The 23,486-nt window shown below is 35.4% G+C and overlaps 3 protein-coding genes across 3 annotated transcripts; 2 read left to right on the plus strand and 1 right to left on the minus strand.

Moving 5' to 3' along the window:
• On the minus strand, positions 1,715-2,640 carry LOC18590451 (uncharacterized protein At1g08160). Its single transcript, XM_007015985.2, has one exon. The coding sequence runs from the start codon at positions 2,553-2,555 to the stop codon at positions 1,947-1,949; it is 609 nt and encodes a 202-aa protein (XP_007016047.1). The 5' UTR covers positions 2,556-2,640; the 3' UTR covers positions 1,715-1,946.
• LOC18590452 lies at positions 12,144-19,486 on the plus strand. Its single transcript, XM_018127663.1, has 18 exons — positions 12,144-13,439; positions 13,530-13,619; positions 13,724-13,925; positions 14,018-14,126; positions 14,704-14,796; positions 14,939-15,020; positions 15,104-15,163; positions 15,249-15,301; positions 15,556-15,722; positions 16,707-16,920; positions 17,344-17,401; positions 17,518-17,574; positions 17,662-17,910; positions 18,193-18,260; positions 18,376-18,432; positions 18,527-18,620; positions 18,733-18,873; positions 18,959-19,486. The coding sequence occupies exons 1-18, from the start codon at positions 12,420-12,422 to the stop codon at positions 19,064-19,066; spliced, it is 2,922 nt and encodes a 973-aa protein (XP_017983152.1). The 5' UTR covers positions 12,144-12,419; the 3' UTR covers positions 19,067-19,486.
• On the plus strand, positions 19,692-21,439 carry LOC18590453 (cyclin-dependent kinases regulatory subunit 1). Its single transcript, XM_007015987.2, has 4 exons — positions 19,692-19,836; positions 19,956-20,087; positions 20,230-20,290; positions 20,985-21,439. The coding sequence occupies exons 2-4, from the start codon at positions 20,035-20,037 to the stop codon at positions 21,135-21,137; spliced, it is 267 nt and encodes an 88-aa protein (XP_007016049.1). The 5' UTR covers positions 19,692-19,836; positions 19,956-20,034; the 3' UTR covers positions 21,138-21,439.

Below are 23,486 nucleotides of genomic sequence, written 5' to 3' on the forward strand. Positions count from 1 at the left end.
AGTATACTCCGTCCGGAGGGGCGGGGGAGGGGGGTGGGGGGTGTTGCCCTTTAAGAAAGATGCCATGCAGAAAATGGTCATTTTTGGGGGTCAAGCTAGGCACTCAAGTTGATTATCAGAACTGGCAGCTTTAAGGGCACATGCTCTTACTAAATATCACATCTTGCAAGTTTATAATGGTAGGACACTATTATACATATATATATGCCACCTAGGGCCCCCAAGACATGGGGGTTTGGTTATTTTTTCTCATGTTAAATTAAACTTGTGCCTAAAGGAATTTGCTGCATCTCTTTTTAAAGGCCAACTCCACACAAAAATGAAGCATACCCCCTTTCTTAGGGCAGGGCATCTGTCAAAAGAGGGGGGCACATCTTATCTTGCGCTGTTGCTTTTGATAGCTTATCCTTATGCCTCCTCATTATAACCAAATAGTCATTCTCCAGCAAAAAATCACTGGATTGTAGCTGATGCTGAAGCCATCGAAGTCTTAACAGTGACAGATATTGATGAGTATTCTAGATATCAAAGACTGAACAATTATTCCACTTTTTTTTCTAATTACAGATTGATGATCATCAAATTACTATGTGTTAGAAATAACTACAAACAATGATCAATTACTGATGAAAATGATCGAAACAGTTCTACTGATTCCATATATACTCCCTGATCTAACTCTCTATCAATTTCCTTCATTCTGATCAGCTTGGAATTGACAGATTTGACATTTGTTTTTGTAAACAAAAATGTGGGATTGAGATAATCAAAGGAATTAATGAAGGAAGCCAGACATCATTGTTCAAATATATGAATATGGGGTCGGGGGCCAGTGCCAATGGCATCCTTTTCTTTGCAAACATGGCTGGATCAGGACTGTGTTACCTACTCCATGTTAGACAAGTCAAGAGACTTTTCATCCCAAGAAAAATTGTCTTATGGCAATGTAGCCCTTAATAAAGAGTTTCATTTATTGAAGGATTCGTGATCATTTGGTGTAACAACACATCAAACTGAAGGAGACTTTTTCAGTACTATAAATCTGTGGGGTCTGTAGGTGCAAGCTATTGGAGAGTTTAATTAGTTTCACCTGCAAATTTGCAAGTAACTACCTCACTTGGCGTCAAGGTTAATGTTCTTAGAGCAGATGAAATGATGTTTACTAAGTACTAACCAATTAGCAAAGTGGGCAGTTTCACCTCAATCCAACAATGAATTCTTTCTAATATATATCCTTAATGAAAATAATGTAGACTCTTCTCGCTTTTTGGGTTAATCTGTAGTTTTTCCTTTTGATTTTTGTTAATTTTTTAAACTATAATAAAATAAAGAAATCGCATCTAAATATTTGATTCATTGGTTGGTATATAATCTTTTGACTTAAAAAACACAATTCAAATTCTCCTCTCAAATCTAAAAAAAAAAAACCCAAAGACACATAGTCCATGTATTTTATAGGCCAAACCAACAGACTATCTCAGGCTGACAGCATTACAGTAGGCTCAAGGCCCATTTCTTCAGGCAATTTGAGCAGATGGAAATTCTTACACTTGAAAATTGGAAATGTTTCTAATATAATTTTTCCTTCTAATGACTTAAATTCTGAGATTTGTATTAGAAAGATTTTTTTGTTCTAGCTATGATTGTAATATTATCTTCTTATCTTACAATAAAAAAAAACTTAAAAAGGAAAAGTATAAATGACAAAGATAAGTAGTGAACACTGATTAATACATTGATTTTGATACATACTCAAAGTTTTATGATAAAGGGTAAAAAGAGCAACAACAATTTTCATACCATATATTAATCAAAAGAGAAAACAATAAGAGTATCATGGAAGAGAAAATGGCAACAACAAGACACCCATTCAGCCATGTAGCAGAGGGGGAAAAGGGAAAGAGAAACAAATTCCGAAGGAGAAGAACAAAATCACTCTAAACTAACTAAAGTTCTACTTCACATGGTACCTTGTCGAAATGCTTGTACCAAGAAAAGTGCACTGTCACTGAGGAACACACAATCCTTAGAATACGATGCCTAGACTTCCATACACCTACCTTAAACCGAATCTTTGACTTAAAATGAACATCAACTTGGATCTCCCCCGAAGCTTTTTCAACCTTGATGTCCTTAAATATTGATGGTGACAATGCCAAATTTTGAGCCGTGAGCTTCGATTCCACTCGGGTCGCATTCCTATGAGGTTGAAAGAAGGGCTCAACTGTGTTGAACGCCAGAGTTTGATCTTCGTATGTCACTGCAGACTCCATGTAATCGTAGTAGAGGGAGATTCTGCTATTAGGATTATATGCCTTGAGGACAAAATCGAATGTGGCATTGAGATGGTTATTGGTTAGGTTGAAATTTTGGATTGAACCATTTTCCATGGTGTAAACAAACCTTTTTGGCCTAATGATTAGCCATGTGATCAGCACGGCTAGCCCAACAAGAACAATAAGGGCTAGCAAGCAAGTAGCAAGAAATCTTACCAGGTTAATGTGTTTTGGTGGCTGTTGTGTAGCTTGTGCTGTACTGGCATTACCATTTGCCATTTCGGAGTGACAATCCTATGATCTGAACTCTGAACTCAGAATGTTGAATGTTGTTTTATACAGGATAAAAAGTTAGCGAATATTTTGCCTAATGGACTCTTATACATATATATAAATGCAACAGAATTGCTGAATGTTTTCTCTTGTCTTTGTCCTTTTATTTCTTTAATTTCTTTAATTTTCCCTTTTTCTTTGTCATTCCCTTTGAGGGACTTTAAGGTTTCTTGAATGAAACTCAAGACATCTGAAAGATTCATGTTCTGTTCTTTTCTTTTGGTTTAAATGTTGCAAGATTCATTGCTGCAACTAATGAACTCCCTGGCTCTAGGCCGAGCTGGCTGCAGCCTACAGACTAATCCCAATTTTCACTTTGCTTAGTTTGGCCCAGCTTTGGAGTGGAAGAATATGCTTTTCATATAGAGTATCAATTTGATACCATATGCCAGTCTTAACTGGCTTTGCTTGTATCAGATGTAGATGAATATAATTTCTTTCCACACCCAAAAAAAGGTTAAAAAGAAACCAAATTGCTGATGTTAGAAGCTTCGCCAACTAGGTTACTTGAGATGCTTTTCTGAGTAGATTGCCACTTTAATTAGCCAAGTCCATTAGGCACTTAAAAAGGGTGAAATTTTTCATGATTGACATAATCCCAGAAAGGTGGATGTTTTAGGACTATCGACCTTAATTTTCTTGGTGTTGGGGGATAGGTAGGAGTTTCAGAGATATTCAGATAAGGGAATCTAATAACAACTGCTTATGCTCATTAGGACAAAATTCCTTCCAGGAAATTCAACTCTTAGATCATGAATCAACTCTATCAGATACTCCTAAAACAATATACAGTCCTAACTTGAGATTATTGTTAGCAATGGTGATTTTCAGATAAGTTCCTAGCAAGCTAGTTTCTCCAGTTTTGCTTAATTGTTTTCGTTTCTCTTTGAATTAGGTCATCCTTGCTCTTCTGTTTCTGCTTTTCTGGCAGTTATCTCCTGGTTTTTAGGAATTTTTTTAAACAAATATGTATAAAATAAAAAAGATTAAAGAACAAAAGTTTCCATTTCAAAAAGTCAAATATCACTTTTATTTTTAATTTTCCTATAATTCCAACCCTTCTTGTCTAAGCTGCCACCAACGTTGGCTTGGCTTAATCTCCCTTAGACTTTAGGATTAAGCTTTCATTCGCACTTTCTTTCTTGAGTCTTCAGTTGATATCATAGGTTCCACTTGATTTCAATTGGTACCTGACACTTGGCAGACATTGCTGAATCCTGGAGGGAGGCTAAAACATAGAAAGCTTGAAGACATTGCATCAATCCAAAAGTTTAACCCATAAATCCCATACATAAATACATATATATGCTGCATTTGTTTTCTGATGTTTCTTTTAAGTGATAAGCCCAGCTGGATTTAGGTTTAATTTGATTAATTATGCTCAATATCCTACTTTCTGCTTCAATAATGACTAAAAAGAAGTCATCAGGCAAAATGGTTTGCCATTTTAGCTCAAATTGGAGCATTGAACAAAGGTAGCAGACAGCCTGACACTTGGCTTGGACATTACTTATCCAAATTAAGGATATGTGCTAAAGCTCAAAGGATATGCATAAAGATTTCGATTTCACTTGCTGATCCTTTGCTTTACAGCCAAGGTGTTCCAAGCCACATTTTTCAAACATCTCAATTTCCTGAAATTGAAACAGTTATACGTATATTCAACAACATTTACACTTAACAGATCTACATAATCAAACAGTGTCACACAAGGTATTTATTTCTCTACAGTCAGAGAGGGGAGGGGGGGGGGGGGGGGTGACAGTTGAGTAGAAGTCCTTGTTTTGAGTCTTAGTTCACAGTAAAATTTAAAAGAGAAAGGATTCTTTGAAGTGTATCATTGTATATTCCACATGTATCAGAAGTAACACTGAAACTAATAAATTTAGAAGCTGATATTTTCAAGATTATGATACTTCGAGCAGAGTTTGATCCTCTTGGCTTACTGTCTTTCCTATCAGAAGTGATCTTTTAGGCAAACTTAAAGTTCTTAGTTTCCTTTATAGTTCTTGCTTCACCTCTAAGTAATTCCTAAGCCACCCTCACTGCAACTTTATGATGGATGGGAGGATAAATGCATCCCAGGAAGCATTGAAAAACTTAATGCACACTCCATGCAATAAATGATATGCCTTGACAGGTTGTTGAATTTGATTCCAGTCCTGTTTAGTGCTACCTTTTTGCTGTAAGTAGACAAGAGCATCCCCTGTTAAACAATTAAATTTCATCAAATGTCCAATTTTTTTATGAGATAGTCCACATTGAAATTAAACAAAGGAGATAGGTGGTCATGTATGAGTTAGGTATCACCTTCTCACTCTGATTCCAATTTTCTTGTTCATTCTCTTCTCTGGGTGATCATCACATGACATATCAAAATCTGCTTAATTTGAATTCAGGATTAAGCATTACGCCATCAATTGGATGGAACTTCTACTTAGCATCTTCCCTTTCCCCCGTTCTTTTGCAATAACAATGAAAAACAACATATATGCTTTAGCTAAAGAACTAGCGGAGACAAAAGTAAAATCCACACCCAAGCAAAGTATTTTTGAGGCAAAGCACGTTAAGCAGCTGAAAACCACGCGCTGCACATGCATGACGCGTTCATCAGGTCCTTATAACAGGCAAGATGAATCAGATCAAACAAGGCGTGTAGCGCGTGGGAGGTTTTAAAGTTGAAACATAGTACTATTTTATTGATAAGGCAGGCAAAATATGCAAAAGAATAAGGGGAAAAAAGGGCTAAAGTTGTGGTCACCAAATGTGGAGCAATGAAGTTGGTCGCCGCATATCCCTTGGAAGATGCGGTCATTTCCATTTGGCATAAACCAAAGGGAGAAGAAACCCACAATTCAAATAACCACATTGTTTCTGTCTTTTATAAAGCTGTCTCACATATATCATCCTCAGCTAGCTAGAAGCCATACAGGATTACGACTGATGTGCGATTTCAAGATAGCTAGTCATTTCACTTAGTCATGGTGCCACCCCCACCATGCCAGAACCCAACAAAACTTGGCAACAGCAAGGGCTTAGTTGGTCTTTTCAGCATGGTGGGAGGTGGCAGAGTATAAATATTCAAGGTATGAATTTGATTTGATGGGAGGAATGGGGGGTTTGGTTGAATTGCAATAGCAAATATGTCAACCACATCCAGGGGACTGTTTCCCCCACAGGGCAATTATAATCCTTTGGCATGCACTTTAAGTTGAAGATGATCTCTTATCTCTTCACTTCATGTGATGGGAGAAACTGGGTTTTTTTAGATTGCAACCAGATTTCACTGTAAGGGCTGGTTTCTCCCATAGGGCAACTTCAATCCTTTGGCAGTTTCACTTCTCTTTGCGCCATGTGTTTACATCGTTGGAAAAGGTTCTATGAAGAACCATATGCAGCATGCCCGAGAGTTAGTTTTCTCTTTTAGTAATCTTTGTTTTACGTTTTCCTTTGTTTTTTCATATTTTCTTAAGTGTGTGTTGTATGAAATAAGCAGTGGTTCGTGGGTGCTTTGCATTTGTGATTTTTGTTCTGTAACTCCTGGATGTATCAGAATATAGCAAGTAAGCTGCAATCACCATATGTTTCAGAATCCAGATCGTTTTACTGATGCAGCTTAATGTTAAGTCATCCAAAAATAAATGAATGGCAGCTCATTTGATTTAGTTTATTGTTATTACCTGTAGCTCCATTGTGCTAATGGGATGTGTCAATAAGAACTCAAACCCCATGCTAACCACGAATCAAAAAAGATTGGAAACACTGCACATGCACATAATCAGTCCATTATTTGCTGTGATATTTTTTGAGACATCGATCATGATTTTACTGATACGAGGGCACATGCAGTTTTTGACCCACATATGAATACCTAATTATGAGTGATTAAACATGGACAAATACTTAATCAATACACCCAAGGTGGCAAACGGTATGTCTTTTATATATTACTCGATAAATGTAACTGACATTCAACCCCTTAGCATTTTGTGGACTCTGTTCGTCCATTCAAGGCCATCTCAAGCATCTTTTCAGAGTTCCATACACAATCTTTTTCATCGTACATTTAACTTTAAAGCAATTTTATCCCACCTACCACCAATCAAGTTAAATTTGCTCTTCTGCTGCTCAGATTTGGCCATTTATTTTCTCTTTACACAAGTAAATACTACGATACAGTTTTCCAACCGATTTGATATGGTCATACTTAAACAAGAACAACAAGGGATTTCAATTCCTTAAGCAACTTCTGTATAACCCACTACTCTTGCCAAATTGAAAAGGAATGCTATATCTCACCAGCTTGAGCTGAAACCTGAGGAAACGATTCTGCCCATAGGGCCAGAACTACAGCATGACATCGCCAACATTCAACAAGCATTAACTCTTACAACTACAGCCTTGAAGGACTTGCATAAAATGGAGACATAATCTGGGTTCTTGTAGCCAGGATGATTCTGTTAAAATCCTGGAAAGCTCACAATTATTCTCAAACAGAACAGGAAGGTATAAACTCTAAACTCTAAAAGGGGATTGGTGATACAGCGCATGACACGGCCTTTGCCGTTCTCTGCCTCTCAAGACCATGAAAGCAAACTCAAGTCCAAGAAAAGGTAAGCAAATAAGCATCCATCATTTCTGCCCTTGCTAGCTCAAGCATGGGCAAAAGGAGCACAAAAGGCATGGTGCAGACAACATTAATGGCCTTTCTGTTAATTAGAAAATGAGCTCCTGTGGACTGTGATGGTTCCAACTTTTTTCTTTAATTTCTTGATATGTTAGACAAAGTCACCTGACTATCTAAGATATTTGATTTTTTTTCTTTGGAGAAAGATAGTGTATCTGATCAATTCCCTCCAACAGTGCTACACGTTCCAAATTTCCATTAGCAGGCAGACAGTAGAAAGTGGAGGAGCAGACTTTAAGCCTGTGATCCTGCTCAAAATCAGGAATATTCCGAGTGTCTTACCAACAACACTTCAGAATCAACATGTTTCTACCCCTTTCTTGCTCCTCTGCTGAAAACTGATATGTTTGAGTACTCTACCTAAAGTATGTTTTGAGCCAAGAGCCAGCTATTTTAGCTAGAGGCTTTAGATTCCCAAGGCAAATTCTTTGCTACAAACTGATGGATTTAGGTCTGTCCCAATAGAAGCCTCGTGACAACGACAGAAAACAAGAAATTGGTATAGTCATTACCCATGAGTGATGCCATATTGTTGGCACTATGGCTGTGGGGAGAATATTTTAAAGCATATATGATAGGTTTATTCCTTAGTCTCATCGAAAGATACTTTCTATATAGTACAATGATTATTCTTTGAAACATTCCGTTGTTAAAGAATTTGAAATTTTAATTTGAAGATTTTTTCTTCAAATTCTAAAATTGAAAAAATAGGATTTATGAAAGAAGAAAGAATTACTTTTCTTTATGTAACATTCAACATCATATGTACTAAAAAAAATTATAATTTCATGCAACATAAGCAATCTCGAAGCTTTTACACCACTCCGCATTATTTGCATCATGGAAGTCATCTAGCTGTGTCTAGATGTCATAATCTCAAAGGAGAATGTCATAGTTCCAAAGGAGGATGTTATGGTCCTAGCAATAAGTAATGAATCTCATATTAGTTATGTATTAAAATGAGATTAGATATTAAAGGTTCACATTATTTTTAATTTGTGAGATATTTTTGTAGGATAAAACCATGAGACCAACAAAGTCAAAACAGGCAAAACCATGACAGAAGGTGTTATGGTCCTAACGAGGAGCCATTAATCCCTTATCGAGAAGATGCCATGGTCCTTGTAGAGAATCATGAAAGTCATATCAAGAGAGAATGTAATGGTCCCTGAAAGGAGTCATAAATTTTATATCGACAATGTATTAAAGTGAGATTGAGTATTTAAAGGTTCGTACCATTTTTAACATAACTTGCAATAACATACCTTGCATATTGATGTATGTTGTCACAGTTAGTATCAAAGCAAGCTTTAAGGAACGATGTGCCACCATGGGATTTATGGTTTCCTTTTGGGACCATGATATCTTCCTTGATGTAGGATTAATAGCTCTTTGCTAGGTTCATGACATCCTCCCCGATGTGAGATTAATAGCTCTCTACTAGGACCATAACATTCTCCCTAATGTGGAATTAATAACTCTCCGTTAGGATCATTACATTTTCTCCCACTCCAATAAGAGCCTATCTCTAAACCTTTACACAAATAAGTGGGGAGCCATTAATCCCACGTCGAGGCGGATGTCATGGTCCTAAAGGAGAGTCATGAATCTCACATCAATCGTGTGTTAAAGTGAGACTTGGTTGGTTCTAAATTAGATTGAGATTGGGTTGGTCCAAAAATAATAATAAATACTACATTGATTGTGTAATAAAATGAGATTAAGCATTTAAGAGTCCAAAAAATTAAAATAAACAATATCTTACAAATTAGTGCGAACCATCACATTGAGACCTGAAGTAGTAACCAATACCAATATCCCTAGCTTATTAAATTTGTATATATCAAATCGTTGCTTTCAAAAATAATAGGAGGGGAAGTTTAGGGAGTTGATAACACTGTCAACTTCACCCAAATGAACCTAATAAAGTTGCTTTGCTTTCCAATCTTCGTTCTTCACCGCAAGTTTTTGGCCTTTTTGCAACCAATGGAGAATTAAAGAAATACAGATTAACACTCATCCAGTTAATTATAAATTCAAGAAGAAATTATGGTAGGGAATCATAATAATAAATTAAGTGCCTATAATCATATATTCAAAATTATTTATAAATATTAGTCTAAAAAGTGATATTTTCTTGTGTATTTCTTTCAAGTGAAATTTCTGACATTGATCAAATATCAATTGGATGTCTCTCACACGCATTTCTTTCACATTGCTGAAGATATTTGTGAATTGGCTTAGATCCCATTTGGTTTTGGTAAATTTGAAACTGAGAATTGTTTCCAAGTGTTTGTAAAAATGAGAATTTTTTTATTTAAATTTCTTTGTAAATTCCTTTTGTAGTAAGCAAACCCAAATTAGTAGTATTTTCCTTCACAATTTTGTGTACCTCTGCTAGGATATACCACGCAAAACCAAAATTGGGTGCATAGCTTACTTAAAATTTGGTCTCACTTTGAGCATGAGATGCACAGATCTCCTCCCAACAGGAAAGGATTTGAGACGGACAGATAGCAACAACTTTGATACTACATCTTCAATTCTTCATCGTTTCTACAAGGAAAGAGGCACGAACGTCGGTTTTTTTGGAATACATGCACATTGTCTTATTTATTTTCTTTGTTATCCAAAGTAAGAATTCGTACTAATCTTTTGTTATACTCTTATCCTATACAAAGTTAAATTTTTAATCTACTCGTTGAGAATACTCTTTACTTAATATTCCTTGAGTGTAAAATTTTTTCAATATAAACAACTTACATGTTTTCTAACTGTGCTATAGTTATGGGTTTACATTTCTAATCAAAAGACATGTGTGAGAGACGGTGGAAAGCCTATATTTATATGCTCAATATTTAATATATCTTTTACTAATATGAGATTTGTGACATTCTACCCTATTCAATTGTGTAATGTCCTCGTTACATTGACTCTTTATTTATTAAAAAAAAAACTCTTACATTAGCCTGAGTTTACCTCAATTTTTATATCTTTTATGAAGACTTCAAATCAACGAAGATTTGAATCTGCTTTGATCCTATTAATCACGAGTTCACGTTTAAGAATAGAAAGACAATTTTTACTAGCAAAATGATAATTTCTTGCTTGTTATTTAATGCAACCTTAATTAAAAAAACTTAAAAGTATCGCTTGCTAACAATGGTATGGAGATTAATCCATCATCAAACCCAAATCATCCTTTCAACCTCCTCCAATTTCATTTCTCCTATTTCTTCCATCAAATTCCATTAAAGTTTAGTCATGACAAAGCCCTTAATATTAAGCTAAATCCTGCCTAACTTTACCTAGAAAATACCAATATTCCCGAAAGATACTCAAATTTCCAGGAAATGAAGCCCAACCCAAATTCACTTTGTTTAAACCAAATTTAAAAATGTGCTTCACTATGGTTGGTCAAAATTCCAAAGTTTTAAATCCCACTAACGGCTATAAAATAATTGCCACGTGGCAATCCATTCTTTTTTCCCGCCACCATTGTAAAATCTTCTCATTTTCACTCCGAAATTTGTTTCCCCCAAAGTAAGCTTTGGCTTAATCCACCATTTTCCCTCACGCGCCACCTAAACGCGCGGGAAGGACGCTTGCCTTCCACGCAAATAAAGTAAAAGGAACACGTAATTCCAGCCGAGGGCAGCAAGAGACCAAGCTGTCGAAGGAAGAAGAGGGAGCCACGAGGGATAGTGTGGACTTCACGCTCGGTGAAGGCATGTGGGTCGAATTGTCTTACGTTTTGAGCTAATTTAGCTCAGCAGAATCTTAAAGCGCTCGTAAAATTATTTGGCGAAATCTGATTGGTCAAAATCTGAAAATCGTTAATTGGCTCAGCCTCGAAAATTCACGAGTTTCAACAACATTTTGGAGAAAATAAAACGAGGAAGCAGAGATTTATGATAGGGTTACCCTCCTAATTTCATCATTGGACGAGAATGCCCCTACAATGGTGGAGTTATTGTCATTTAATTTTTTGGATTCAGCCTAGCTGGTCTTTTGGGATTTGCTAAGAAATCCTTGTATGTTTTGTTTATTGTTATTGCCACCCCAAAATTTTGCATTATAGACTTTATTTAACATTTTTCTAGGTTAAAAATTTAGATACAAAATGAGAAGTGACTATCATTAATCTTGTCCTCATTTTGATTCTTTGAGTGTTGACCTTTACATGAAGTGCGTAAGAGCTAGAATAATGTTATAATTTATAAACATGTTCAAAAGATTTAATTTGAAATCACCATCTAATAAGGTTTCTTTTATTTATTTTTTTGAAAAGTAAGATTTGCTTTATTATTAAGTTAAGATTTGCTTTATTATTAAGTTGCATTTTAACTCGAGTGATGTTATTTTACGTGAAAATCATACTCACTCTTTCCTCTCATGATGTCATGTTACTATAACTTAAGATATGATATTAATTAAATAACTAATTATAGATTTGATGTATCACTAAGTAATAGGGACAAGAATATATCATTTTTTCCTTCATTGGAGCTTGAATAAAAAATACACAATGTTCTCTTGATCTTAGATCAAGCTGATATATGATTTTACACTTTATTTTTAATATTAATTAAATGAATTAATATTGAAAATTTTAAAGATAGTCCATTGACGACACAATTTGCAAGGATATATTCCTAAAGGGAATGTACTAAGTAAGGAGGATTAGAATTTGGAAGGGTTGACTAACGCAAAAACCTACAAGTATGGGGGACGGAATGAAAATTGTAAAAATACGTGACCCTTTAGAAACCGAAAACCATGTCGATTCGTAAGGGCTAGTTTCGTCGTTAAATAAATACAAAGGCTGTGGTATCTCTCTTCTATCTTTCTCTCTCCTCCCCTGTTTCTTTTGGGCTCTTTCAAAGAAGAAAACCTATCATCTTCCTTCCACCAATCCGCAAAACAAAAAACCCCTAATTTCCCTTTTATTTTTTTTTATCTTCTCTTTGCAAACAATCAAAAACTCCTCAAAAAATTCCATCCGTTCATCCATCTCCATGCATGTCTTACGAAATCTCTCTTGATTTGTTATTGGAAACGGAGTCCCTCTAGGGTTTTTGATTTGATCTGGGGTTTTTGCCTTTTCGTTTTTTATATATTAAATGGCGAACGGTACGGACGCGGAGGATTTCGTGGTTTTATCTCGGGTAAGGACGGGTCTGAAGCGTGAATTCGAATTTGCTTTGAAGGTTCAAGCAGAGATCTGTGGGTCTTTGGGTCGGACTCGGTCCAGGAAGGCACAGAATGGACCGGTGTGGAGCCCGGGCAACCGGAGCAACAAGAAATCGAAGAGAGAAGTCAAGGTTGAGAAAGAGAAGAGTGATTTGGAGAAATCTGTGAGGGTTGTGGAGGAATCGGTGGATTTGATGAGTGAAGAAGAGGCGAAAAGCGATGTGGTTGATGTGGACGAGCCGAAGAGAGAGGTGGATGGTTGTGAAGAGGAGGAATCGAAAAGGGTCGAGGAAAAGGAAGAGGAAGTTAAAAATGGGGTTGTTGAACCAATGTGTGAAGATGAGGATGACAAGGAAGGGAAGGAAAAAAGTGAACCTGAAAAGGCGGTAATAGGTTCACAAGAAGAAAAACAGAAAGAGGAAGAAAAGGAAGAAGAAAAAGAGGAGGAAGAGAAGAAGGAAGTAAAGGAAGAAGTAAAAGAGGAAGAAGAAAAGGAATCGAAAATGGATGTCGACATTAGAGAGAAGGAAAGTGAAGTGGACAATGCAACGAAGAATGTAGAAGAAGGAAAGAGAAAGGAGGATTTGGTAATACAAAGTGAGCCTTGCGAAGTGGATATGGGAATGCCAGTTTTGGTTAGTTGCGAGGGTGATAGTAAGTTAGAGGAGGTGGTGAACGAAGAGAAGCCTCTACGGAGGTTTACTCGATCCTTGTTGAAACCAAAGGTGGAGACGGTGAAGAAAACTGCTGTGAGAGATGCTGTTATTGTGAAAGTGAGTGATGTGAAAAGAGCTGGTGATGATAATAGAGCTAAAATTGTGGATAGTCCAATGAAGCAGGAAATGAATGTGTCTACCAAGTTTGTGAGAAATTTCCCGACCAAGTTAAAGGATCTTTTCGATTCAGGTATGCTTGAGGGAATAAATGCGAGGTACGCACGAAGCTCGAAGGTATGGTTCTGGAAAAATTTTATAGTGAAATATTTGAATGTCTTGCGCTTTTGTTTTGAAATTTGGTGATGAATGTTTCTGTTATTGTAGGTTACAAGAGGTTCAGGGAGTAGTGGGCTTCGAGGAGTAATTAAGGGCTCCGGGATATTGTGTTTTTGTAGTGCTTGCAAGGGGGTTAATGTGAGGGCTTATTTATTTATTAATGTGTCTTGTCATAATGCCTTATTTTGCTAATTTGCAAATATCCTAATGTTGCTTTTGCGGATCTTTTATCATGAATGAAGACTATTGCCCCTACCTTATATGAGATTCATGCGGGTAGCTCAAACAAACGTCCAGCAGAGTATATTCACCTGGAGAATGGGAATACGCTGCGTGATGTAATGAATGCATGCAAACAGAATTCATTGACCACATTGGAGAATGCTCTGCGGATGGTGATTGGTTCTTCCATGAAGAAATCCAGCTTTTGTTTGAACTGCAGAGGTTGATTTTAAATTTCCTTTATATTACATATATTTTTTTTAATCATTGGTGTTTGTCCAGACAGTTTAATGTTAGTTGCCTTATATTTGTAGAGTCCATTACTGGAACTGGCTCTAGGAAAGCTGTAATTCTATGTAATTCATGCGTGGATGTAAAAGAGTCCCAAGACAGCGCTACTGGAGTGGCTGATGCTAATGATAGGTATGGTTTGATCGGTGTTTTTAGCCTGCGTCTCTTGGTTCACCTTTATAATATTTTATTTTTTTCATTTGTTTGTGTTACCATGGCTGCAGAATTATGAACTTGCAGTAAACCCAAGAATTATATGATCCTGGCCTTGTTATTTCTGTTACATCAGTAATAAGAATAGGAATATATTTTCTCTTCTGAGTTTGGAAGATGGGGAAAATGAAATGTTCTCTTATGTTGGAAACTCCCTTGTCTAGTGCTGGCTTTGTGGCATACTACCGTTTTGTTCTAACCTTTGGTTGCATTCACATCTTTCCATCAGCAGATGGAAAAGTTTGGTCTCAATTTTTGTCAAACTTATGAGTCTTGAGGTGGTTTTCTAATACTAAAGAGCAGTAAATTTGTGTAAATGTTAATTAGAGTCTATGTTTGCTGCTTATATAATTTGTACGCTAGCAATTTATAGTTGCAAATGCACACAGAAAGTCACAAAATTGCTTTTACTCAGATGATAATACTTTTCTCTATTCTGCAGGATCAGAGATAGGATAATCCTTTATTTTAAAATTTTATTTTCTTTTTGTTTCAGATCACCAAAACCAACTGTGGTTGCAAAGTCACCCATCAGTGCTTCAAAGTGCAGCTCATCACAAACTAAGAGTCAGGGAAGAGTAACCAGAAAGTAAGCATTATTTTTGCGTTTAGATATTCTGATTACCTGTTTGACATTTTTCTGTTGTATATAGTTGATGTAGATACTTTTGGCATAATTGTTTTTGTTGAAATTATTTATTGTGTTAATCTCTTTGGTACTGCTTTCAAAGGGATCTGCGGATGCATAAATTGGTATTTGAGGAAAATGGGTTGCCAGATGGAACTGAGCTAGGGTATTTTGTTCGTGGACAGGTTAGTGTGAATATATTTTAGCATATATTTTGTCTATTCTTGCTAGATATGTCTTTTCTAAGTGGTGATTTGATGTGTTGCAGAAAATGCTTGTTGGTTATAAAAGGGGATTTGGAATACTTTGCACCTGCTGCAATTCAGAGGTGCCTTTTTTGTTTTTCCCACCAATGAAATTGTTGTTTCCTAAGTTCTCTCTGATATTTGATTTTCTTCGTGTTAAATGAGCAGATCAGCCCCTCACAGTTTGAAGCTCATGCTGGTTGGGCAACTCGTCGCAAGCCGTAAGTCTCTGTTCAATCTTAGGTTGTCAAGCTTTGTTGTTTAGTCAATTTCGATCTTGTGATTGATATCTTGCAATAGTGAGCCACAGCTCATGTAGGTTCTGATGTGGTGAAACAATGGCAATTTTTGAATAAGCCAGGGCACCAAATTTTAGGCATGGAACATTGGCAATTAATAAAAGTGGCTTTGTGCATTTAGTGCATATATCTAGATACATAAATGTGTTTTTGACATATCCTTACTTTGTTTACAGTTTTCAACACATTTACACATCAAATGGAGTATCTCTTCATGAATTGTCAATATCCCTGTTGAAGACTCGGAAGTTCTCTACAAATGAGAATGATGACCTATGCAGCATCTGTTTGGATGGAGGGAATCTATTGTGTTGTGATACATGTCCAAGGGCTTTTCACAAAGGTCAGTTTTTAACTTTTCCTTGAATATTCTGTATTATTGGCAACTTTTCAGGCTACAGTTGATTGTATTAACCATTGATGTGCTGGATGCATAACAACAGCAGTAAAGAATGTAACTCGTACATGCAATAAATGATACCTTGAGGTTATCAACGTCAAAACTTCATGATGTCTTGGATTATTGGGGAATGTCAAACCATATTCTAAATTCTGAACTTATCTGATTATTACCCTCATCAACTTCCAACCTTCATGAACAATTTATCTCAGTGCCTGCAATTGTTCTTTTTTGTCTAATCTTTGTCTTCTTTCTTGTGTTCATGTTCTAATCTTTGTCTTCTTTTTTGTCAATAATAACTATTGTCTAATTTTTTTGTGTTGGAGTTGAGGACTATGACTTTTGCTCTTAGTTGGCTGTAATGCATTTCTTAACAGAATGGCCTCAGTGGAGGCAAAATTGTGTTCTGATGACATGTTACAATTACTCAAGCACCCATGTGGTCAATGATGTTTCAAAAGTGAAATTAACTATTTATGGATGTCAAGTGTTGTAGGGACTTATAATTTCTGTAAGCAACTTGCTCTTGAAAACATGTGCAAACCTGCATACGAGGACCGTGTTTTGTCCTCCTCCTTTTCCCACCCACCTATCACTTTCACTTGTAACTCAACTTCGTAGTGAGATGTGAGAGTTTTTTACTATTTTGTTCCCATTCTTAAGACTTATGTTCTTACTCAGTTATGGTGTATTTTTGTGTTTCTCTTGGGGTTGCCTAGAGTGAACCTTATGCCTTGGGTTGTTTAGACTGAGGTTTGACCTTTTACAACACTGGTCAATACATATTTTGAATTTAAAATTATTGAGAATATCTGAGTCACTTATGTTCAAACAGAATGTGTAATATCTGAGTTACTTCAGTCAATACTTTTTTGTTATTAGTGTAGATTCCTGTTGGACTCATGATCTATTACTGGCTGATTACAGATTGTGTTTCTCTGCCAAACATTCCAACTGGTACTTGGCACTGTAGATATTGCCAGAATAACTTCCAAAAGGAAAAGTTTGTGGAACGTAATGTCAATGCTCTAGCTGCAGGAAGAGTTGCTGGAATTGATCCAATAGAACAGATAACGAAGAGATGCATTCGAATTATCAAAACTCCAGAGACTGAAGTTCTCAGTGTGTGTGTGCTTTGCAGGTCAGATGCATTCACCATTTGGATTATTTCTTTGTTGTTGTGAATCATTTATTCTTCAAAACACCCCCTCCCCCACGCCCTTCAAAGATTATGTCTAACAAAATATTTGCAATACTTAGATAAAAATTGCAAACATTTGTTAAATCTAACATTACAATCTGGACTTGAAATCTTTTAGAATGTTAAATCTTGATTAATTTACAGTCTGCATTGCTGAGAAACCACTTACCAATCTGATCCCAAAACTTGTATTTATTTGCAAATTGACTAATTTTTTATCGCAACGTGGTCTGGTGCAGCACTCATGTGGAGGCTTAATTTTTTGGTCCCATTCTGTTGGTGTTTTAATTTATGTCTCTCTTTCTGTGATCATTTGAACTTTATTTTCTTTTTTCTGTATTGACATGTTATTGATATTTGCAGAGGCCAATCTTTTAGCAAGTCAGGATTTGGTCCTCGCACTGTTATACTTTGTGATCAGGTATCCTCTTGGTTCTGTTTGTGCTTGCAGTTGTAAATTCAAGCTTCTATGTACTTGATATGCTAACTTTGTGATTGACATGTAATGATCTTTGTTCTCCATTTTTTCCTTATCAGTGTGAGAGAGAGTATCATGTGGGCTGTCTTAGGGATCACGATATGGATGACCTTAAGGTGCCAATTTTTTTTTGGTTAAATAATGCATAGCTTTTCCCAATTTGTTCTATTAATAAATTAGTATTGATACCATGTTTTCAACAGGAGTTGCCAAAAGGCAAGTGGTTTTGTTGCACAGATTGCAATAAAATTCATTCTGCTTTACAGAAATTGATAGTTCGTGGGGAAGAAAAGCTTCCTGAATCATCTCTGCTTGTTGTAAAGAAGAAGCATAAAGAACTGAGTTTGGAGAGCAACACCAATCTTGATATAAGATGGAGGGTTCTCAGTGGGAAAATGACATCTTTTAATGACACTAGAGTATTGCTTTCCAAGGCTGTTGCGATCTTCCATGTAAGTAATGCTCTGTTTGTACTTTTAAGAAAATTATTGCTGATCATCCATTTGATCTAACAGCAAGGTTAGCTAGAAAGTAAACAGTCTTTTTGGGCCTCTAGGGCCTGGACATCTTGTTTAGCCTGTATGGCTTTTGTATAAGCTTTAAGTTTTGTAGCTACTATAGTGCATCTAACACGAGCCATCTTCTCGTAGTCTGTGTTGATTCTGTCTTTGATGTCAATAGGAAGCTATCCAGTTAAGTACTAATTGAATTATGATGTTACTTTGGTGCATTAGGACTGCTTTGATCCTATAAGTGACTCTGGATCTACCAAAGGTGATCTAATTCCATCAATGGTTTATGGGTAAGCGATAATCGTCTGTTCTTTGTATTTTATTGCTTCTCAGTCTTGATGCTTTCCATTTTGTGGTGCTTTCTTGAAGTTTGCTTTGTGAATGATAGCATTCTTTGGTTTGCAGGAGAACTGTGAAGGGCCAAGATTTTGGTGGCATGTACTGTGCCATATTAACTGTCAAGTGAGACTCATTTTTTGTTTTGTTAAGCTTCCTCCCAGTTTTGTCTTCTAGAATAGGGGTATCTGAACACCATGATTTATTTTTCCTGGTGCAGTCAAGTGGTCGTGTCAGCTGGTATTTTTAGGATTTTCGGGCAGGAAGTGGCTGAAATTCCCTTAGTTGCAACAAGTACTGAATGCCAAGGACAGGTAACCATCACAGTTTGATGGCAATAACCCTTTCCCCCACCCAAGCTCTTTTTTTTTTTTTTTTTTTGATAAGGTGAGATGCATTCAAACTAAAAGAACATGGATTTTGCAGGGTTATTTCCAATGCCTGTTTTCTTGCATTGAGAAGCTGCTTGGCTTCCTAAAAGTGAAAAACCTTGTGCTTCCGGCAGCTGATGAAGCAGAATCTATTTGGACAAAGAAATTCGGATTCAGCAAGATACCCCAGGAGGAGGTATGACTATTTCCGGCCCGCTTTTTCTTGAGTTAAAAACAGTGATCAATATATCAATGAATGTAACATTTCTTCTATACTGCAGCTGAACAAATATAAAAGAGACTACCAAATGATGATCTTCCAGGGTACATCAATACTGCAGAAGCCAGTCCCGGAAATTCGATTGATTCGTAAAGCAGAGGATGAATGACTGACGTTGGGGGGGTCGGCATGTGAAATTTTGAGCATGGAGAAGCTAGTTTTTGAAGAGACTTTTCCTCATAAATGTACAGGGTTGCTTTTCTCTTTTTCTTGTACAGGAAATAGAAGTCCTTTAGGTGCTACCTCATCTCTTCTTTTTCGGTTCGTAGCACAGAAAATGCAAAATATACCAAAAATTTTAGGGGAAAGCTAATTCCGAGCAAGTTGGAAAAATTTTGATCTAGGCTTTCGGGACTTGATGTGCAGTTTTGTTCTTTGCACATTAATTGATGAAATTTCATCGGAATTTGGAGTCTTTATTTGTTATTTTATTGGAATTTGTTTATACCAAATTTATCTCTTCATTTATTTTTTCTTTTTCGATTTAAACCAAACGTCTATATATACAACTGCGATTATTTGAGTTTAATAGATTTTGCATAGCGTCAACATGGCATGATTTACATCGTCCGATCCAGTTGTGGAGGAAGGAACCGTTGGAGAAAGCAGGAAAAAGAGAGAGACATGATTTATTGTTTATTCCTTTTGACGAATGATTCGATCCAAAAGCGGGAGAAATTTAAATTTTGAAATTCAAATTTCTTAAGCAAATTTCTTTAGTATTTAAAAATAACCCATTTTAGGAAATGTTGTTATCTTTTGCCCCCACCCACAGCAAGTATGTTTCCTTATTACGGCTTTTGCCCTCGTCTATAATTCCATTCCACTCATTCTCTGTCTCTCCCTCTTCTCATTTCACTCTCTCTCGCGCGCTTCAAGGTACGCTCCACTGCTTTCTCTTTCTTAGGAATCATCTTCAAGTCTTTTTTTAATAAAGATTGTATAATCCATTAATCTTTGCTGATTTTCTTTTTGCTTCAATTGCTTCGGTTTTTCAGATCGAATCTTGAATCGAACTTCGGTGCTTAAATACAGAAAGAAAATTAAGTGAGTTTTTTTTTTAAACAAAATCAAGAAATGGGTCAGATCCAGTACTCTGAGAAATATTTCGATGATACTTACGAGTACAGGTAAAAACTTAATTTCATTTGATATTCAATGGTTTTGATCTCTTCAATCTGTTTGATTCTTTTAAAACATTAGGTTTTGAAGGTTTTTTTTTTTTTGGGTTTTATATTTATTCAATTTTCTTTTGTGGTGGTGTCCGTACAGGCATGTTGTTCTTCCTCCTGAAGTGGCCAAACTTCTCCCCAAGAATCGCCTCCTCTCTGAAGTATGTTTGTTTCTTAGGGTTTTACAGAAATATCTCCTTTTTCTTTGTAAATGTATTTTTTGTTCATTCTTTAAAATTGATTCATGTGTTTGTTTATTTCCATAATGTTTTATTAGAATAGTTTGCTTAGTTGATAGTCTAGTGAGGAAACTAATTAATAACCATAATTTTGAGTTTTGAGTTTGATCGTGCATGAATGATGAGATTGAAATAACTGGCTTTTGATATTGCAACTTACTTGCTACGGCATTTGGGCCTTGCATTTAAAGTTTTGTGCCAATTTTCCATCTTATCGAGGTAGCTGATTAAGCTCACTCATTATGACAAGTGCCCTTGTGTTGTTTTCCAGGAAGCATGATTATTTGTTCCTATACTTGCTCATATGTAGAACTCAAATATCTTGGTTTATGATTCTTATAGTATGAGACATGGTACATTTGCATCACTTAGTTTTGAAATATGGATTGGGTGAAGGAACTATGATTTTCAATGTCATATGTTCTGTTCTATTTTGCAAAATGTTAGATATATATCTTATGGCTCATGTCTTGTTACTTTGTGATGGGACTAACAATACTGATGATGTATATTTTTTTTGGCCACCAATACTGCTGATGTCATATCCATTAGTTTTCAGGATTTCTAGGGCTTTGATTAGTTTGTGAGTTGGTTCATGTTGATAATGTTTTTGTAGAATGAGTGGCGTGCAATTGGAGTACAACAGAGTCGCGGTTGGGTCCATTATGCCATTCATCGCCCTGAACCACACATCATGCTCTTCAGGAGGCCTCTCAACTATCAGCAGCAACAGGAGAATCAGGCCCAGCAAGCCATGCTTGCTAAGTAATTAATATTAGTGTTCATTAATCAGTATCCAGAAAATGGATGAAAAAGAAAAAAAAAAACTTATTCGTGTTTATGCATGGCATAAACAGTTTGGGTGTTTTGGAATTCTGGGTTTGTAGTCTAATTCTCTACTGTGGGAGAATTCCATGTTAGGCTTGTTTCTTGCTTTCGCTACTGTGGTGTGGATGACATAATGTCATTGCTACTGCATCTTAGATATAAAAAAGCTTTAGATTTGGTGTACTGCTTAGATGGTTTTCATTAAAATTCTTCTTGAATGGTCACATGGATTTCACTTTTATATGATTTTGCTCTCCAAGATCACAGGATTTAAATGATTCCTGTGTATGTTTGTCAATCTTGATTTTTCCTCCCACTAATTTGCAGACTCATTTGTTCCTTAATAGCCAGATCCAGCTGCCTGGAACAGGCTTAAGGGCTGTCAGTCATTTTTGGGCTACTGCAGTAGCCATATTAGGCCGCAGCACTTCCTCTTGTGTTGCATGCGACCTAACTGGCCTGTTGGTGCTCCGGCTGGTGCTATTAGCCTAATCTTGTCGCAGCGAGCTTGTTACGGGCCAACAAGGTTTTCTGACTTTTATTTGGAGGAGTATTATTTAAAGAATTAGTTTTGCTCAATAATCAATACTCAATAATATATCCAATTAAAGTTATCCCCTAATATAAACTCTTCTTTTGTAATTAAGGACATCAAGCTATTCTTATCTGAATTAGTTTGAAATACCATCCTCATTATGCTTCAAAGCTTGGCTAAACCCTTTTTTAATTATTTTAAATATATATACAATTTATTTATTTTACTGACTTTCTTTATCTTATAAACATATCTACAAGTTTCAAAGTGTATTACTATTTTCTTAATAATCATTATTGAATTAAAATTTTAAAGTTGACTAAGAAAAGTAAGCATCCATCTAGTTGTAAGGCACGTCTTCTTTTTCATACAATAATAAAAAAAAAAAACCTAACACTAGTATTATAATAATTGAATTATGATCCATGCGTTGCACACGGGCCTCTTTCAACCTCTCTATTTTTTTATTCAATATGTTTTCTCTATAGCTTTTCCGTGACGAAAGGAGGAAGCCCCACTTATGTAATAAATAGTGGCTAGCCGCGCGTAACAAACTACCACAAAAACTTTGCGCGAGAATATAAAAACAAAAAAATATAATCATGGTTTTCTCTTACTCGCGATTTTTTTAAGCACAAGTTCAAAAAATTGTGTAGTTTTAATTTCTTTCACATAAATAAAAAATAGGTAGAAACTAAATATTAGTCTAACCTCAATAAATGAACAGCATTTAGTTAGGAAATAGCAGCAATAAAATGCGTAAAAAAAATTGATGAAACTACATTTTGGTCTAATTGATTTTTTTTTTTTTACGATAGGCTAAACATTAAACAATAGCCAATAAGCTTGATTTGGGCTAAAAAAAAGTTTAAAGAATGAGTACTTTAATATCATCATTCGAATCAATGATAAGTAGTGGTTTAATTATTAGAATTTAAGTATGAAATATCTCAATTTTATTTCATTGTGTAAGTAATATGATTATAAGATGCTTATTGTGGTCGTTAGACTTTAAATATGAAAACAAGAAAAGTGACATTAGACTTTAAGCGGCTCGCGTACAATTATTGTTCCCCTCTCCCCGCGTAAGTCAACTTCTCCCCGTAGCTTTTGGAACCAGAAAAACTATTTCCTTGCTCTAATTTAAGTATAACGTACAAAAAAAATTTGAATAAGTTATTATATTTTTATTATATTTAATTAAATTTTTATATTTTTATTTTAAGTTAAATAAGTTTTTATATTTTTTATTTTACTCAAATATACTCTTATCATTAATAATTGACTGACTTAATCAAAATGTCATTTGTTATTTTATGTTGCGTGACGTTGACTAGTATGTTAAAATATTATAATTGATTATGATGTAACATATTGATGTTTCATAATTGATTATGACATGATATGATAATTTAACATGATAACATGATTATGTAATATTTTTCACCTTTCATATCAATATTATATGAATAAAAAAAGATAAGTAATATTTTTATTAATAATAATTAGTCAATCATTAGTTATAATGGTTTATTTGATCCAAAATAAAAATATAAGAATTTGATTGAATGTAATAAAATAATTAAAACTTATTTAAATATTTTTAAATAATTTATAGATTTATTTGAACATTATACTTTTAATTTATCCCCTCATCTACGGGGTTCCTCATGTTACGTATACATCATTTAAATGGGGTCAAAAAGTACACATTTTCCACCTTAAAGATTGTTTAACTTATTTTAACATTGTCAT

Source organism: Theobroma cacao, chromosome 9 (assembly GCF_000208745.1).
Source record: "Theobroma cacao cultivar B97-61/B2 chromosome 9, Criollo_cocoa_genome_V2, whole genome shotgun sequence".
Taxonomy (NCBI): Eukaryota; Viridiplantae; Streptophyta; class Magnoliopsida; order Malvales; family Malvaceae; genus Theobroma; species Theobroma cacao.

Excerpts from the sequence above, each read along its gene's own strand:
- LOC18590453 (XM_007015987.2), top strand. The coding sequence starts at position 20,035 with ATGGGTCAGATCCAGTACTCTGAGAAATATTTCGATGATACTTACGAG. Across the intron at positions 20,088-20,229 it reads GATGATACTTACGAGTACAG|GCATGTTGTTCTTCCTCCTG; the intron begins GTAAAAACTTAA and ends GTGTCCGTACAG. Across the intron at positions 20,291-20,984 it reads AGAATCGCCTCCTCTCTGAA|AATGAGTGGCGTGCAATTGG; the intron begins GTATGTTTGTTT and ends ATGTTTTTGTAG.
- LOC18590452 (XM_018127663.1), top strand. The coding sequence starts at position 12,420 with ATGGCGAACGGTACGGACGCGGAGGATTTCGTGGTTTTATCTCGGGTA. Across the intron at positions 13,440-13,529 it reads GGTACGCACGAAGCTCGAAG|GTTACAAGAGGTTCAGGGAG; the intron begins GTATGGTTCTGG and ends CTGTTATTGTAG. Across the intron at positions 18,433-18,526 it reads TGTGCCATATTAACTGTCAA|TCAAGTGGTCGTGTCAGCTG; the intron begins GTGAGACTCATT and ends TTCCTGGTGCAG.
- LOC18590451 (XM_007015985.2), bottom strand. The coding sequence starts at position 2,555 with ATGGCAAATGGTAATGCCAGTACAGCACAAGCTACACAACAGCCACCA.